This window comes from Ammodytes marinus (assembly GCF_949987685.1).
Source record: "Ammodytes marinus genome assembly, chromosome: 17".
NCBI lineage: Eukaryota > Metazoa > Chordata > Actinopteri > Uranoscopiformes > Ammodytidae > Ammodytes > Ammodytes marinus.
Genome location: NC_137221.1, coordinates 18,011,140 through 18,028,544, shown reverse-complemented (window position 1 = coordinate 18,028,544; position 17,405 = coordinate 18,011,140). Strand labels below are relative to the sequence as shown.

Genomic DNA, 17,405 nt, shown 5'->3' with positions numbered 1-17,405 from the left:
ATTCATATTCATATTATTATTATTATTATTATTATTATTATTATTATTATTATTATTATTATTATTATTATTATTATTATTATTATTTCACAGGTGTAATTCAAGGTGAGGGAAACTTTCTTGGCAACCCCAGCCAATAATAAGCGTCCTGCCTCTCCCCCCTCTCTCTCTATTGGTCCATGAGCTGAGTGTTGGGGCGGTAAGGTGGGGCTTGTTGCACTGTTCGCCTCCTGTAGTGCGCGCATAAGGGAATAAACTGTAAACTGCTAGGGCCATAAAGGGGGCCATTGTGGAGGACCACCGCCCGCTATGGACACAAATATCAAGGGCAATTAAAACTTCCCAGGGCTTTTTGAGACGTTTACGGGAGGTCCAAACTTCTGATAAGCGGTGCTCTCATTTGTCTAAAAATAACTTGGGAACTTTGACGCAGGCCCGCTATGAGGAGCGCACTATGAGGCAAGTCCACTGTGGTCCATCTCACTGACGCTTTCTCTGCAAACAGGTGGATATTGGATCATTTGTAAAAGGTAAGACTCATTCACTAATGCACATTTGTATGCGATAGATGCGTTGGGTAATTCTTATTCCTAAAAGTGTGCACATGTAAGGGATACACATGAGCCAATAACTGTTTTAAGGCACCTTGTCCAATTACTGTCCATCCGAAAGCATGGCACATCAAATGTCACTGGCTCCACTTTTCAGGGGTTTTCGGTTTTTGTGGATTGATAGCATGCAGGGTGCAGTTTTGACCCGTTTTCTTTAAAAAAAAATATCCCCTGCACATATTGTTCTCTGCCTCTGCTGCAAACTTGGTGTTCATATTTTGAGTATGTTTGTTACACCACAGGGGGATATTTTCTATGTTTTATGTGATATGACTAAAACATACCCGTACTGTTACATTATCAAACTATTATAAAAACTCCAATAACATAAATCTAATGTATTTGTGTGGAATGTGGGAAGGGTTGTTCAGTATTAAGAGAACTGTCAACACCAATATGCTTTAGAGCACGTGGGAGTCCCTTGGATTCAACCATGATTTGCAGCTGGACTTTCACAATATTACACCCTCCCCATTGATAGGAGACATTCAGTGCTATGTCATACCCTCAAGGCAGCCAGGACTGCCTCAACTGGGGCTCCTTGGTCTCAATCTTTTTGCGTGTCTTCCACATAAACAAAGTGTAGAGATCCATGGTCAAGGTTTCAGCAGCTGCCACTTCCAACTGTCCTGTGTGTGTGTCTCATCAGATCATCTTTGCCTCTGTAAGAACTAGACATACTACAGGTCAAAGGAAAGCAACAACAACTGGTGCGAGAGGTACATTTCCACTCAGTGTCCCATATGTTGTATGCTAACTGGTGTCCAACTTGGCCCCCTTTAAAAAGACCCAGTGTCTGCTCGACACAGATCTGAAGATAGAAATAGCAGCAGTTGCATAGACAGGAGGCAAAAAAACACACACACACACACACACACACACACACACACACACGCACACACAGAGAGGGACATTTACCTAGAGATTCAACAAACACAGGTTCTGTTCTGCGTTTTATTAAATTGCTCAGCAGGAGCATGTGCAGATTCCACAGAGAGAACTGAACATCGAGCACAATCCTCAGGCTGTTTTCAGTCTCTCACATCGGCCACGGCAGACAGCTCGTCAAGAATTAATGATGTCAGGAAGTTGGGTGGAGGTCTCAGTGACTGTCGCTGTGGATCATTTACTGGCGGAGTTGCCAACAACATGCGGGGAGTGACATAATGCTGGACAACATGAGTCGTTCCTGGAAAACAATTTGTTGCATGTTTTGGCCCTCCGATGCTTATCTCTTTGCCTGCTGTAAAACTCTACTGTAATGACAGGATCACGAGACATCCCGTGCATAGTTACATGTACAGTGTAATCTGGAAGAAAGGCAAAAAACAATGTGTGCTCAAGCTCTAGTGTTTTCCTGTGGAGTTTCCTCAATGTGTTTTGTCCATTCACTCACTGCAAGTGAAGGGCCTTTTGGTCACTGAGCGACTAAAGGGTAAGGGGTCCATTACTTTGAACACAACGCGCTCCATTGTCCCATTCTCCCAAGTCCAAGCCACAGGGCATTGTGGGAAGAAGAGGACAGACAGGGGCGGGCGGAGACGGGGGTGTTGGTTGTGTGTCAGGTTTCTCTTGAGAGGATGGAGCGCTCGCTGTTTCCTGTTTTTTTTGCAATGTACGGTGGTGAAAGCACGTCCTGTTGAGGGAAAGAGAGCAGGAGGTCATCCAATGTGCCCACTATCACAGTAGCAGATTCTGGCATGGCATGGGGCGGAGAAAAGGAATTCCTGGTCAGTGGCTGCATTGTCGTTTTTTTTTGTGTATGTGATGTCTAGCAAAACTTATGTCCATGCTATTGTGCCTTGTTTGTTATATGGTGTGACAGTTTGGCTTGTGTTTGTGTATGTGTGTGTGCTGGTGTTGAACTGTCCTTTTTTATGTTCATAAGAATTATTAGAATCAACTTCATTCGTATTGGGCTGAACCTGTATGTTTTTTGTATAGCTTAATCTTTTTTTTGTGTGGCATTTTTCCCTTTTATTAGACAGTTTGGAGAAACAGAGGTGAAATGGGGCAGAGAATGACCACGGGGAGGATTCGAACCTGTGGTCTGCTGCTTCTATGGACAGAGCCTCTATGGGCTGGCGCTCTAACCACAACACCACGAGTGCCCCCCATAGCTTAATCTTTTGATCTTTTGAGGGTGACCTCTTACCAATAGTCCAGGGGCAGCGAATGTAGAATAGCCTCCTGTGCATTGTCCCTGCTCAATAAAATAAATAATAAAATAAATGAATATAGGAATGGCTTGTTTCTGCAGGTATCTGAGGCTGTGGCATGCCAGTCCCCCCGCCTCCCCCTCCCCTGGCCCCCCCTCCACCACCCCCACCGCCCAGCGCTGCCCTGCCACAGGTAAGACTGTGTGTGTGTGACTCTGACTCTCTCTCTCTCTCTCTCTCTCTCTCTCTCTCTCTCTCTCGTGCAATTGTTGTAAGCACTCGCTCGTGTCCCTCTCACTAACAATCAAGCATCCCCATGGAGGTTATTTGCATTATTGATTGAGATAACACAAACAAGCACGCACACACATACAAAGAGCTGGCTCTCAGTGGCATAACAGTGTAATGTTTCCACAGCAGGCGCTCAGTGTCCTCATGTTAAATGAGTTTGCTCCAAGCAAACAAGGGCACACCGCAGACACACAGTTTAGAGCCCTCAGGACACATCCATAATCTGAAGTCATAGAACTTCTCAATGTGGACTACACAGGATAAAAGGACAATAATTTAAATCTATAAATGATAAATGTATCTCCTTCTTCCTCCACTTTCAATGTCTTCGTTTTCTTTTTTGTGTTTGTTTGTGCTGAGTTGAAGATGATGGCAGTGCCATATACTGTATATGTTCTCAACCACTTCTTTACATAAAACATATGATATGAAAGAAAACCTTAAATCTGTACTCAAATCCTTTTTTCGATTTTTTTTGTGTGTGTGGGGGATTACATGTTTATAATGTAAAATGGGACTGAGGTGAAATTCAAGTCCAAGCTGAACACTTCTCCAAAACCTCCACAAAACGTATTAGCATTAGCCTATATTAAACAAAAGCATTATCTAATGGAGCATGAAGATGTTTTGTTTTGTGTGTGTTTCTTATTAATAGATGATCAAAAGCGTCTTTGATACATATATATTTTTTTTTTTAAGATATTTTTTTGGCATTTTTATGCTTTATTGAGACAGAGTTGAAATGGGGCAGAGAGGGGAGTGACATGCAGAGCACGACCGCGGGCTGGAATCGAACCCGGGTCCGCTGCTGGCCGAGGCCCATGGGGGGGACGCCTTACCAACTGAGCTAAAGGCGCCCCTTTGATAACTTTTTTGTTAAAAAGCTAATTACCACGCACTGCTCAAAGTAATACAAAAGCCCCCCCCCCCCCCCCCCCCCCATGTGTGACAGTGTCCGTCGGAGCCCCCTAAGTTCCAGTCTGGTGGAGGAGGAAGGAATGCCCTGTTGTCTGACATCCAGAAAGGGACCAGGCTCAGGAAAGTCACACAGGTGGACGACCGAAGCGCCCCTGCCTTCGATAGTAAGAGCCACGTCCTTACCACATTACCAGTATGCACTGGGACACAATCAATCTGTGTTAGGACACTAGATGGTATTCACATGCATGTAGTGTCTCTGAAATTCTCACGGTGGAGCCTAGAGGAAGTTAATTTCATGGTGCGTATTTGTGTGTGTGTGTATATGTGATGTATTGAGGTAAAAAGAGAGTGGAGACAAAAACAGAACAGGACAAGCTAGTATTCAGTGGCTCAGTTCATTGGGAGTATGTTGTTTCTCTTTCAGCTATTTTGGAGTATAGACACCAAGTGCCACTTCAGGAAGGAATGCCCCATATAGCAGATAAGGATTCAGGCGCAATAGGAAACTACTATATACACAGTGGCAAACACAATAGACTAGACATACATTGTATCCCCCAGCATGTCATAAGATTTACAATAGCGACTTTAAGGTTCTACAGTATGTTAGCCTTGCTACATTTTGCTGCCTGCCCAGCTAGAAAGCCTTATCATTGAAGGGGAAACGCTTCCCTTGGAAACAAAGCAGCGCGTCAGCAGAGCAAGCGCTGTACATATGAGAGCATGCAAGGTGTTTCAGAGCCTATCATATGATATTTTAGCAACATGATCATTCAGTTAGTCAAGGACACAGGTCTTATTGTTAAAACAGGAGCCTTTCTGAGAAATGTCCTGCCATTGTTTAAGTAATGTTTTTGTTTTTGTTTTTTCCTTGCCGTACACCATTGTTTGTTTGTAATGATTTAATTTGAATTGTGTGCTCCATGCCATGTGCTATGGCCGTGAGCCGTAATAAATAAATTAAATGAAGGATTAACTTAAGCCAGGCCACATGAAACAGGCCGCTCTGTGGTGTCAAAGGTGTGTAGTTGTCCCTTGGGGACATCATGTGATTTGGGTGGTGCTCAGGTTCCTGTCTGAACTATAGCTGTCAGCTTCTTTCTTTATATTGTCTTTTAGGAATTAAGATAAAAAATCTCCCACGCTATGAAACCTACTGAGCACATAACAGACAATGTTAAACAAAAAGCATGTGTGCAAATAGACTCACTTGTTAATGAATATGTGTTAATTGAGAAACCTGAGTTTGTCATTTAGATTAAACCGACTCTGAAGCCATTGTTGATTAATAATTTGTATGTGTTGTTCCTCAGATCCCAAGACTAGCACTGGAGATGTGTCCAGTAGTGTTGGTGCTTGTCAGGGCTCATCAGGAGGCGGGGCACCTATGGGACCCTCTTTGAGTGGGCTCTTTGCTGGAGGGTTCCCCGCTTTAAGGCCTATAGGACAAAGAGACCTATCTGGGAAGACTTCAGGTTGGTGCAAACGCCTTGCTCTTGCTTAAAGGTGGAGTCAGCGATTCTGGAGAACGTTTGTTGTCAAAATCACTCATTCTTTTTTCAAAATTAGTGACTATCGGCTACCTGTCCGTACTGTGTGTGCACTGAAAAAAAATACAGTGTTAATACACAGCCTAGGCTCTGTAAACGTGCAAACACACTGTATGGAAAAGTTACGGGAGGAGATATTCCCTGATTTTGACAAAAAGTGATCTTGGCAACAGGCATTCTCCAGAATCACTGACTACACCTTCAATCTTTGTATGTCTGCTCTCTCGTGCAAGCATTTTGACCTCGCAAATGACTCCCTCTTTTTCTGTGTTTGTTTCAAGTATCTCGATCCAGCTCGTCGGCCTCCCTGAAGCCCTTGTGGAACCCCCCCACGGCAGCGGACACCATCTCCGTCCCCGAGCCTCACAGGACGGCTTCACAGGAGCACCACCGAGGCGCCCCCTCCGTCCACCGTCCGCTGGCCACCTCGTCCTCTGCCCCTCCCTCCCCCTCTCACAGCGGCAGGCAGCCCCCTCCTTTCCCCTCATTCGCTCCACCTCCAACCCCTCCCCCTGCCCCTCCCTCCGGTCCTCCCCCGCCTCCCCCACCCCAAGCCTTCCAGGACCGGCCGGCAAACAGGCCCCCGCCTATCCCAACCTGCCCTCCACCTCCTCCTCCACCTCAATGTTCAAGCCATGCCACCAAGCCCACCTGGCTCCCACTCCAGCAGCACACAGTCCACCACCACACCTCCATCTCCCAGCCCTCCACTCCTCCTCCTCCTCCTCCACCCTTCCAGTCTCCCTCTGCTGTAGCAGGGGACCGCTCCTCGGGGTGCTTCTACTCTCCTCCGCCCCCGGCATTGGGCAGCTCGGAGCATTCTAGGTTCCCCATCCTGCGTGACAGCCCTCTGGGACTGGGACCTCCCCCTCCTCCTCCTCCTCCTCCTCCACCTCTCCCGGCTTCATACACCCCCACCTGCCCGTCCACCCTCCTCCCCCCACCGCCCCCTAAGATGCCCCCGGTGCCCTCCCCAGCCATGCGCTCTCTGCCGCCCTCGTACCCCTGCAACGCACCCACGCGACGGCCGCCTGCCGTGCCCAGAAGCGCAGGTAGGTGGACCTCACGCCAAGATGACAAATGAGCTGTTTCCTTAATGTTAATTGGAGAGCTAAAGAAAATCTTTCCGACATGTGTTTAACAGTGACCTTTCACGGGCAGCGCTCAGTAAGATGATTTTCACTCATGTTCAAACAAAATGTTCAGCCATTAGACTTACTAGTATGATGGAGACAACCCATGAAACTGATGATTATGTTATTAATAATAATAATAATAATAATAATAATAATAATAATAATAATAATGCTGCACATCTTTAAATACACACACGCTTACACACACACACACACACACACACACACACACACACACACACACACACACACACCATTTTTTATACAGAAATAATATATAAAATACTGTATGTATGTAATATTGTTTGACATCTACATGCAGATTCCATCATTTAAAACTATATACACAAATGTACTACACTACTGTATGTTTTGTGTTAGGGGGATATTTGCAGTAATTGCTAGCTTTGTGTTTTTTCTGCACTTGAAACTGGAAAGTATAGGTTGGAAACTGTGGCAGCTGTTGCAGCTACTCATTAGAAAAAAAGCGTGAAAATGGCCTGTGCCGCCGCAGGTATCATAAAAGAACACGTTGTATTTGGATGTTATTTTTTTAGATGTCTGACACCCCTCTGACTCATCTGCTCTTGTCGCCCATGGTAACAGGTGTGGGGCGGCTGGCTCCCCCTCCCGCTCCCCCGGCACGTTCCCCCAATACTGAGCTGTCCAGCCGCATTCCTCCCCCTCCACCCCCACCCCCCCTGCCTCCATCAAGCCTCAGGAATGGACACCTGCACAGCCTGGGTGAGTGTATCTCACAACTCTTTATCTGGTTAAGATACGTCTGACCTTTTAGAATACATCCAAAGAAGTGAGTGGCATTTTTCCTATTCAGTGTTAATTGAAAAAAAAGCAGTACAAGACCTTACATTTCAACCTCCTACCCTACCGTTTAATTTACATAATGAATATACATCTATTTTCTAGCGGATGACTTTGAATCAAAGTTCCAGTTCCACCCCGTCGAAGACTTACCCCCTCCTGATGAATTCAAGCCGTTCCCTAGGATCTACCCCAGCAAAGAAAACAGAGGTAGCAGCATGGAGTTTCTCAAATTTTTACCCATGACTCTAATATGATCTATTGAGCTGCCATTTGTCGTCCTTTTTCTTCCTTATTCCTTACAGTGAACCCCAATCTCCCCGGGATGAGGACACACCTTAGATGATTTAAGGCCTCACCCTGTTCCTCACGCCCCCAAAAAACATATCAATCCTCTTCCTTTTCACAACACCACCACTGCCATGTGGCACCGTTTGGATGCAGGATCTGTGTGTGTGTGTGTGTGTGTATGTGTGGGGTTTGTGTTAAGTGTATTTGTGTGTGTGTGAGTATGTAAGTGTCAAACAGTGTCCCGCCTCATGCTGACTATGTGACCTCCGACCCTTTCCAGTGTGGAATGTTTTGAATGTGTATGAGGAGGAGGGCTCTCCCTACTCATACTCACATACACTCCAGTGACCCCGTCTTCCAGTTGCTACAGTACATGTAACATGACTCTCCATACAAGTTTGGAGGCATTTTAGTATCCAAGTGCAAAATATTTTAAGTGTTTTTGTAATTTAATTTTTTTTTATGTTCAAGCAAGACAATCCTCTCAAGTTGTCACCTGTTTTCCTTTGTTAGCAGAAGGCTAAATTTGGCTTCGTTATTCTCATCTCATTAAACTCAATGTGAAAAAAAGAAGCAGGTGATTACCTACGTTCAACCACTCTTCTGCACAGCAGAATATATTAATATATAGCTATAGTGGTGTTCTCTTGCTTTCATGTCATTTCTTTTTACAAGTTACAAATAAATCCATAAAAGTGTATAAGAAAATCCACTGACATGTTAGGATGATGGTAATGCAGTTGCTTCAAGTTACACTGTTCAGAATAGATAATGAATGAGGTATACTGTTACATGTGTCCTAGTAGTGTATTAACCGATACTAACACCTGTGAAGACAGTGCCACCTGCTGGTTCAATTTGTAAAGTATTACAAGGTGCAACCACCAAATAAACCACAGTATTTTGTTGTAAAAAACTATGACATTCCCTTTTATTGATCACATGGTTGTTAAAGTAGAACAGTCAGTTGGTTTTTCGTCGCGATGTGTTTGCAAAGAAGTCAACCCCAAAGCTATAGAAACAGGACAGTCTAGATTCTTGACGCCACTGTTTGAACATTTTCTTAAGTTTAAGGTTTGTGTTTGCAAATTCCCCAAACATATTTTGCATTGTTAAAAACAGCAATTAGAGTTCATGTCACATTTTATTTTCAGACGATTGTAGCACAGAGGAAACGTTTTCATTATCGGAGGACATAACTGTCCTAAGACACAGTGGTGTACATTTCTAGATGCATTTCAGAAGTCTGAATTTGAATTGTGTGTGTGTTGCAGGCTGAATTACATATCACGTCAGCACTGATGTAGCTGTGCATATGCATGTGCAATGCGCACCTTTCTCGCAGTTGTTATGACTCACCAAACACACATCTCATGCCTTATAACGAAGGTGGTAGCCAGATTCCATTGAGGTGTTCCAGAGTCACAGCAGTCTCTAAATTGTGTCTGTTGTGCCTACAGGGAGCACTTAAAGGAATGTATACATTATTTGCTACAGCTGCTTTTCCTACTGTGTCATCACTTCTGCCATGAGAAAGGTCCCCGATAACCTTTATTTATATATAAAAATACCAAATGTAATAGAAAAATTACTTAATTTAAAAACACACACACAATTACTGTGAGTCAATATGACAGGACTTAAACCTGCTTTCAGTCATGTTCCGATTGATAAAAATCTGTTGTGGCTCAAAGACCTTTGAAAAACTTAAATACTCTCAGTTAATCTGACAGTCTTAACAATAAACTCTGTACCAGAGTATTCCCATTGTAAACTTATAAAACATATTGGAAGCCTGCACAGGGAGTGAGTGAGGGAGTCATGTCACTGAAGGAGACATCAAAGTTCATCGTGTTGGTAAGTGAACTCTCTGGAGGATATGAAGCCATCTTTGTTGTCGTCCTCTTTGGCAAATATATCCGCCGCCATGTTCTCGTGCAGGGTGTCGTTGGGAGGGTAGCCATGACGCTCAAACTCTTTCTTCAGGTATTCTTTCACCTGGTAGAATGGGAGATATCATGTTTAATTAACTCTGAATAAAACTTGTATATCTTCATAGGAGCAGGGCACGCCGCCATGTTGCACCGCCATGTTCACAATATAGACAAACTTAACAGCCTTACCGCGTTTTTATATAAATACTGGATGTCTGTCGGAAATGCACCATGTTGGAAGACAAAGTAGAAGTATTATAAACTAAATACATCTTCACCTCATCACTGGATATTGTGGATAGACTTGAGGCAGTGGTGGATGATGCCATCTTAATGATCTACCTTCTTGTCCTTGAAGGCCACCCTAGCTTCTGTAGTGTTTTTTTGGAATGGGAGGGGTTTGCATCTGAGCTTCCCAATCTAGAATCTCACCACCAGATGCCGCTAAATACCCCAATATTATACACTGCATCTTTAAAAATGTTTTCCTTAGATTAAAGGTTGGCTAAATAAACTATTCAAAGGACAAAATGTTGCCATGAAATAACAAAAGCAATGCAAACCTCATCCTTTGAGAGCTTCCAGTCATCGTTGAGGTCCATCTCCTGGAAGGACTCGTGTGACCTCGGTCCGTTTCTGATGTCGAGCAACTCGATGTTGAAGGTCAGTGTGCTTTCAGGTGGGATCTTACCTGAACATGATCAAATCAAATCAAATCAAATCAGTTTTATTTGTATAGCCCAAAATCACAAATACATTTGTCTCAGTGGGCTCATGATGGACCACAGGGCAACAAGTCAACAAAAAACCTGGGCATGCTTCATCATATAGCAAACTATTGTTTTGGTTAATGCTGCAGAAATGTTTTCTCTTGTTAGTGATTGCAGTTAAATTGTAAGAAAGAAAGTTAGAGAATAATTAGAAGTAAACGTTGGTCATATTGTCTGTAGGTTGTTGTTGTCGTGGTGACAGTTAGTTGGGCACACAAGACATAGATGTTACTGGTGAGTTTGGTGTGTGCTTACCAGGACAAAGTATTGTTCACATGCTCCATATTGAGAAAAAAGTGGACGAATATCGCTGTATGAAACCGTCATTCAGTGTGGGAGTCCTAGAAAGCCATTCAAAGCTGGACAGGCAAGTACAAGAAATATACATACAGTCATATGAAAAAGTTTGGGAACCCCTCTCAGCCGGCATTATAATTGACTCTGCTTTCACAAAAAAAAATATAAAAGTGGTATGTCTTTAATTTACCAGGAACAGCTAAGTACTGGGATGTTTTCCAAACAAAGATTTTTTGAAAAGCAGTATTTGGTTGTATGAAATAAAATAAAATGTGAAAAACTGGCTGTGCAAAAATATAGGAACCCTTGTGGTTTTGTTGATTTTAATGTCTGTAACAGCATGTAAAACTGATGACTTTAAACACAAAGTTGGTTGGATTATGTTGTTAAGCCTTGAACCTCATAGAAATGTCTGTTTAATCATGAGAAAATGTATTTTAGGTGCCTAAATGCAAGTTGCACTTCTCTTTGACTCTCTGCTGAAGTGAGACAGAATGGGATCATCAAAACAGCTCCCAAAAGATCTGAAAAACAAAGATTGTTTATTGTCATGGTTTAGGGGAAGGCTACAAGAAGATTTCCCAAAGGTTTCAATTGTCATTTTCGACTGTAGGGAACGTTGTCAGGAAATGGAAGGACACAGGCACAGTGGCAGTTAAACCCAGGCATGGCAGACCAAGAAAAAAACAGGAGCGGCATAGGTGGAGGATTGTGAGAATGGTTGCACACAACCCACAGATCACCCCCAAAGACCTGCAAGAACATCTGGCTGCAGATTGTGTATCTGTACATCGTTCAACAATTCAGCGCAATTTGCACCAAAACATCTGCTTTTTATAAAGACCAAATAACTTAATTTTTGTCTCATCAGTCCAAAACATTTTCTTCCAATATGAATCTGGCTTGTCTAAATGAGCTTTTGCATACTCCAGGCAACTGTATCTGTGGCGTGGGCGCAGAAAGGGCTTCCTTCTCATCACCCGGCCATACAGATGTTTTGGTGCAAATTGCACTGAATTGTTGAACCATGTACAGATACACAATCTGCAGCCAGATGTTCTTGCAGGTCTTTGGAGGTGATCTTTGGGTTGTGTGCAACCATTCTCACAATCCGCCGCATATGCCGCTCTTGTACTTTTCTTGGTCTGCTAGACCTGGGTTTAACTGCAACTGTGCCTGTGTCCTTTCATTCCCTGACAACGTTCCTTACAGTAGAAATTGACAATTGAAACCTTTGGGAAAGCTTCTTGTAGCCTTCCCCTAAACCATGATAATGAATAATCTTTGTTTTTAAGATCTTTTGGGAGCTGTTTTGATGATCCCATTCTGTTTCACTTCAGCAGAGAGTCAAAGAGAAGTGCAACTTGCATTTAGGCACCTAAAATAAATGTTCTCATGATTAAACAGACATTTCTATGAGGTTCAAGGCTTAACAACATAATCCAACCAACTTTGTGTTTAAATTCATCAGTTTTACATGCTGTTACAGGCATTAACATCAACAAAACCACAAGGGTACCCATATTTTTGCACAGCCAGTTTTTCACATTTTATTTTATTTCATACAACCAAATACTGATTTTCAAAAAATCTTTGTTTGGAAAACATCACAGTACTTAGCTGTTCCTGGTAAATTAAAGACATACCACTTTTATATTTTTTTTGTGAAAGCAGAGTCAATTATAATGCCGGCTGAGAGGGGTTCCCAAACTTTTTCATATGATTGTACATGCATTATATATGCAATTATAAAACTACACACACGTTTTCAAAAAGAGACTATTTCTGGTTTAGCAGTGAAGCTTGCATCATGGACACGGACAGAGCTATATTACCTTTCCCTTCCTTCCCATAGGCCAGGGCTGGAGGGATGACCAGTTCCCTCTTTTCTCCTTTACACATGTCCTGCAGGCCTTTATCCCAGCCTCTCATCACTTCTTTGATGCCCAGAGTAAACCACACTGCATGCTTGTCGCCATCGCTTGGACTAGGTCGACTTGTGGACAGACACAGATACAGAGTGGAGAATGTGAGTGTTATAAAGTACGTCTGAAAAAAGGAAGGACCGTGAGACCTGCTTTAGAGACAATATAGTGTAGACATAGTGTCATAAAACACTAGTAGCCTATATGGTTATAAAGGATTAGGCTATTTCCTGAAACAAACCTGCCATTTTCTTTTGTAGGCAGTGTTACTATAATTATAATACTGTGCGCCACTGAGTTCTGAGATAAACTGCAGTCTGAGGAAAAGATGGATACATTCTGAATAAAAGTAAAGAATTATTATATAGTATTTTCCTCTTATTCCCAATGCTAAAACTCTGGAAATAAAAGGGCTGGTTCACCCAAATGTATCCCTAATCACAAAGAAACACCCATATTTATTAATATACCACTCAGTTTAACATGTTTAATGTGACCAGGTTTCAAGATGTATTTTTGAGATCTTTTGTCTATATTTGCACATTGTTGGTCAAAGACTAAGTCGACAACAGGTTTGAAAATAGTGTGTTTGGACAGTGCACCACTATGCTGGGAAATGCACAGTCCCCAACAGAACAGACAACGGCTTTCAGTTTTGCATTTTTTCCCACGTATTTCTTAAGTCTTCCACTTTCTTTATAATTATTTTTTTGATTCAGCTCTTTGAAGACCATAGACAAAGTTTCATTCATTCATTGCATTGGGTTAGGGCCAAATGTTTCAAAGACGGATAGGCTACCTAAAAACAAATTAAACCAAAAAAATAAAACTTAAGCACATTAACTCAAATCTATTTACAGGGGTAATTAAACACCAATACAAGGTCAGATGGGAAATATGTAGGCCTACTTGCTGTAATTTAGATGAACTGACCCTTTAAAATGGTTTATCACGTGACCCCCCCCCCCCCTCCCCCCCAAAGATAGGCGTCTCCAAGGAGATTGAACGCGTGGAGGGATCGGGAGGGATGCGGCAAAATAAAATGTAGCCTAATGTGTCACTGCCAAGTTTCAGTCCTTTTCAGCGGTTTATTAACCAGAAGAACAAAATGCCAAGCGTAGTGGCCATTTTGCTTCCTTTATTAGTTGATGTTATGTAGGAGTGCTTAGCCTATTCTTGAACAACTTTTCTGGGAGTTCTTCGGTTCAGTCGAGAGTCTCAAACAAACAAACATAGGCCTACCTTGTGTGAAACTGGGTTCCATTCGCAAAGTATCCGTCAAAGTGCACCAGCAGCATGTCTCCGTACTTGGTCCTCCGATGACAGAGAAAAGGCCTGTGCATAACGTCTATCTTCACCTCAGGTTCGGGCAGCTTCACCCCGCTGACAGCCGCCAGAGCAGAGCAGCAGAGCCATCTTAGCACGGACAGCAGCATACCGCAGTGCCACGGAACTGGACCAGAAACACGGATATGTAAAACTAAACAGCTTTTCTACAAGCGTGGAAAACCTGCAGCGTGCAGCTGGTCCTCTACGTGGCACGCACTTTCATCATGTTGTTGCAGGAAGTCTTCTTCTGATTGGTTGCCCCCACCCCCCAAAATCAACCACGCCCATACGCTCCCTCTCACAAATGGACTCTCAATATGAGTTGTAGACCTAACATTTTATTAGTATACAGTGTTTTACGAAATGTACAGTCATGCAGACAATTTTACTTACATTTGACTGTAGCCCATCAATTTTGATATAACCGAGCAGTTTTTGCATGCTGCTATGACATCCATTTTCCTTGCTTACTTCCTTGCTCTGTGTCGGATACCTAAACATTCACTTCAATAGGGCCACATTTTGGTTAGTACATTTACAGCACCGGTTAAAGCAGTCTGCTGTGCAAAGGTACACAAATGCATGCAACATCCTAGCCTTACACTTCATAAATACTTGTTTTGGTAACACATTGCACAGGAATACACATTATACACACCCCTGATTTGCATACTACTACAGTACATACAGTATCAATAACATCATGGCCACTTTTGGAAAAGGCTTTTTTTACTCTCTCAGTCATTACAAAAGAAGTTCAGAACATAGCTTATATCTGCATCAACAGTCAGCGAGTCATACACATTGTTATAATTCAATATAGTACAATCATTAAATCGTTAAAATGTTCCACACTGTCACCAGTGTCCATAACAGTGCTGCAGCCGATGGAGTGACAGTAACAGGGAGCTGCTCCCCTTAGGCCAATAATAGGGTTGAACCTCCAGACAGTCCACTCAAAACTGACTCCTATGGCCTTTCATGGCTCAGAGCAGGCCTCCCTTTAGTGCTGTCTCTCAGTCCATCAATTATTTTTTCAAGGGATGAGACTTCAGCAGGAGTCTGATTCTTAAATCCCTGTGATCAGAAAAGAGGAACTGCAAAAGTTTGCAATCTGGCCACTTTTTCTCTCTCTGCAGTTCAGGTGAAATACTTGCAACCAGTGGAATCGATAAGGCAAGAGTCGGTGCATCTGAGCTGCCCGAAGGACCTGCACAAGACAAGGAAAACTATTTTTCACCAACTTTATTCTTCCAAATTACTAGCCTGGTGCTACCAGACCATCGTATTTCATTTCATTTGTACAGAAGGTCTGGAATCGCTCAATTGACAAACGTTCCCACACTTAAAGGCAGGTGTCTGTTGAAGTTTAAAACTATTGGATCTGCCCAGTGCCACTCTGGATCTGCCAACCAATCGCATAACGTTTGGTCTTGACGTATGTCATGCACCGGCTTCTGAGCCACTCAGAAATCTGGCTGGATAGAACCTACATATATACTGCAGCCCCAGACTGACTGCTGAAGAGAAATGAAAATTGAGCGGAAGTATGTAGGCGGGCAGTGCCAGGCTACTAAATTACCATGATATGGTATTTATTAAAGGAATAATAGTTCAACATTCGGGGAAATATGACATAACCTCATTTGCTCTGAGTCAGACGAACAAAATCAATCTGTCTGTATGTTAATTTTCCCATAGAGCTTGGGCCAGGATTCAATTAGCTTATTTTAGCATTTAAAGACTCCTGGCCAACTTTGCCTGGGCCAGGAGCAGTTAGATCCTGGAAGCCTCTGCAAATTTAGTTTTTGTTGTACGGATACAACGTGTTAATAAATGAGTTGAAGAGTAGGTGTAAACATTTTTTTTTAAATGCTAAGCTTAGATAACAGAATGCAGACACAAGGTGGTATCTATCTTCTCAGCTCCCAGCAAGAAAAGCGAAAAATTGACCATTACTCCCCTCAAAATGTTGAACTATTCCTTTATGCATAAATATATGGCATGCACAGCTGCTTGATTTAGGTGAGTGACAAAAAAGCATACTGCGGTAACTGGTGCCAGGATAATGCACCATAATCTCTGGATGGTTTCGGAGACGTCGCAGTAAAAAAGTACAGTAGTTCATTCAAGTGACCTCCATAATCTCAAAGATGGGTGCGGTAAATGTGATTAAAAAGGAAGAGCGGCATTGTACTATGTTGGCACAGAAAATCTCTGAGAAAAAAGGCTGGCCTATAGCAGCAAGGTGTACCCAAATAAATAAATGCACACTCAGTGTATGTTGTTTAGTGTATGTACTCTGAACGCTGAACATACCCAGGAAGATAGGATTTGCAGGTCTGGTAACCAAAGTCCTTTCCATCGCACTCTTCCATGCCCTCATGCCGGTAGCCATCTCCACAGTAGGCCCACTTGCAGTCTGAGAGAGAATCAGAAGAGAGGAGAGAGCAAGGGAAGGGAAGGGAGAGAGAGAGAGAGAAATACGTTACTGATTGCTTTGGCACTCCTATGTGTTTCAGTGTTGCCAATACAGCATTTTGCTGCTAATTTAATTGAACAGAGAAGTGAGAGGATGTCAGGAAAAGAGAGGGCGAGATTAATGAAAGATCAAGGAAAGGTCTCACAGCGCTTACTGCTTTTATCCTCTGCCATGTGTTTTTAGGCTCTGTGGTGCACTGTAGGTATAAGCTCTGCAGGGTATCTCATGAACAGCTGGGTATGTTGACATGGGCGGTGGTGTTTATGCAGCAAAAAGCCTAACCTGCTTTTTATTCAGAGATTCGTTCAGCTTTTTTGGACTCACTCCGTTTTCTAGCAAACATTTTGGTATGGTAAAGGGGGTATCAAGCTTGCATAATAAGAATACATGGTTGTATATGTTTCTCACTCAAGTTGTTTATTTTAAGAGGTGCTCCGAGGAACTTTCAGTTTTTGTTAATTCTTGCACCCGCAAGGACAAAAGTGGCTGTTTAAAAGTTCCTTGTAGCACCTTTAACTCTGCATTGCTGGGCATTTGTGTGTGTGTGTGTTTGTGTTGTGTGTGTGTGTGTGTGTGTGTGTGTGTGTGTGTGTGTGTGTGTGTGTGTGTGTGTGTGTGTGTGTGTGTGTTCAACAGAGCAAAATAGGCGCATGTCACTCACTGAGACAAGCATCAGTGACGATCTGGTTTCCATCGTCACACTCCTCTCCGTGCTGGGGCTGCACCTTCCCATCCCCACACACGCCAAGTCTGTCCGGGACTTTCTCTGTGGACTGGAACGGCTGGAAGGGCTGGATAGGTTTTAAGAAAAGACCAAGAAATTAGTAGACAATGAGTTTGACTAGCAGTTTGGAGGACAAGCTGTGTTCATGTAAATGGAATTTGAG

General features: G+C 43.0%; 3 protein-coding genes across 4 annotated transcripts in view; 1 reads left to right on the top strand and 2 right to left on the bottom strand.

Moving 5' to 3' along the window:
* The first annotated feature begins 295 nt into the window (after positions 1-295).
* wipf3 (WAS/WASL interacting protein family member 3) lies at positions 296-7,807 on the top strand. Of its 2 annotated transcripts, XM_080045664.1 has the most exons (7): positions 296-530; positions 2,872-2,963; positions 4,014-4,143; positions 5,296-5,457; positions 5,814-6,584; positions 7,275-7,412; positions 7,596-7,807. In XM_080045664.1, exons 2-7 carry the CDS (start codon positions 2,889-2,891, stop codon positions 7,745-7,747), a joined length of 1,428 nt encoding a protein of 475 aa, XP_079901790.1. In that variant the 5' UTR covers positions 296-530; positions 2,872-2,888; the 3' UTR covers positions 7,748-7,807. The 2 variants fall into 2 exon arrangements, with proteins under 2 accessions (XP_079901790.1, XP_079901791.1); XM_080045665.1 differs by lacking the exons at positions 296-530; positions 2,872-2,963; positions 4,014-4,143 and adding an exon at positions 4,208-4,280.
* Positions 7,808-9,222: 1,415 nt separating this feature from the next.
* Positions 9,223-14,209, bottom strand: LOC307264000 (peptidyl-prolyl cis-trans isomerase FKBP14-like). Its single transcript, XM_080045323.1, has 4 exons — positions 13,950-14,209; positions 12,618-12,778; positions 10,279-10,406; positions 9,223-9,779 (listed from the first exon to the last, which is right to left on the bottom strand). Exons 1-4 carry the CDS (start codon positions 14,141-14,143, stop codon positions 9,621-9,623), a joined length of 642 nt encoding a protein of 213 aa, XP_079901449.1. The 5' UTR covers positions 14,144-14,209; the 3' UTR covers positions 9,223-9,620.
* A 794-nt stretch (positions 14,210-15,003) lies between these two features.
* LOC307263998 (uncharacterized protein) overlaps positions 15,004-17,405 on the bottom strand; it is a 9,605-nt gene continuing 7,203 nt past the window's right edge. The window contains exons 16-18 of the mRNA XM_080045321.1: positions 17,180-17,309; positions 16,356-16,458; positions 15,004-15,246 (exon numbers count right to left, since the gene is read on the bottom strand). Of these exons, the coding sequence (XP_079901447.1) occupies positions 15,177-15,246; positions 16,356-16,458; positions 17,180-17,309 (303 nt within the window). The 3' untranslated portion in view covers positions 15,004-15,176. The remainder of the gene's footprint in view (positions 15,247-16,355; positions 16,459-17,179; positions 17,310-17,405) is intronic.

What these genes read in the sequence shown, in the direction of transcription:
- wipf3 (XM_080045664.1), top strand. Translation starts at nt 2,889, where the DNA reads ATGCCAGTCCCCCCGCCTCCCCCTCCCCTGGCCCCCCCTCCACCACCC. An exon ending in AAGCGCCCCTGCCTTCGATA is followed by an intron (nt 4,144 to 5,295) that starts GTAAGAGCCACG and finishes GTTGTTCCTCAG; the next exon opens with ATCCCAAGACTAGCACTGGA. An exon ending in TGCCGTGCCCAGAAGCGCAG is followed by an intron (nt 6,585 to 7,274) that starts GTAGGTGGACCT and finishes CCATGGTAACAG; the next exon opens with GTGTGGGGCGGCTGGCTCCC.
- LOC307264000 (XM_080045323.1), bottom strand. Translation starts at nt 14,143, where the DNA reads ATGCTGCTGTCCGTGCTAAGATGGCTCTGCTGCTCTGCTCTGGCGGCT. An exon ending in GGAACCCAGTTTCACACAAG is followed by an intron (nt 12,779 to 13,949) that starts GTAGGCCTATGT and finishes TCTGTCCACAAG; the next exon opens with TCGACCTAGTCCAAGCGATG. An exon ending in CTATGGGAAGGAAGGGAAAG is followed by an intron (nt 10,407 to 12,617) that starts GTAATATAGCTC and finishes GATCATGTTCAG; the next exon opens with GTAAGATCCCACCTGAAAGC.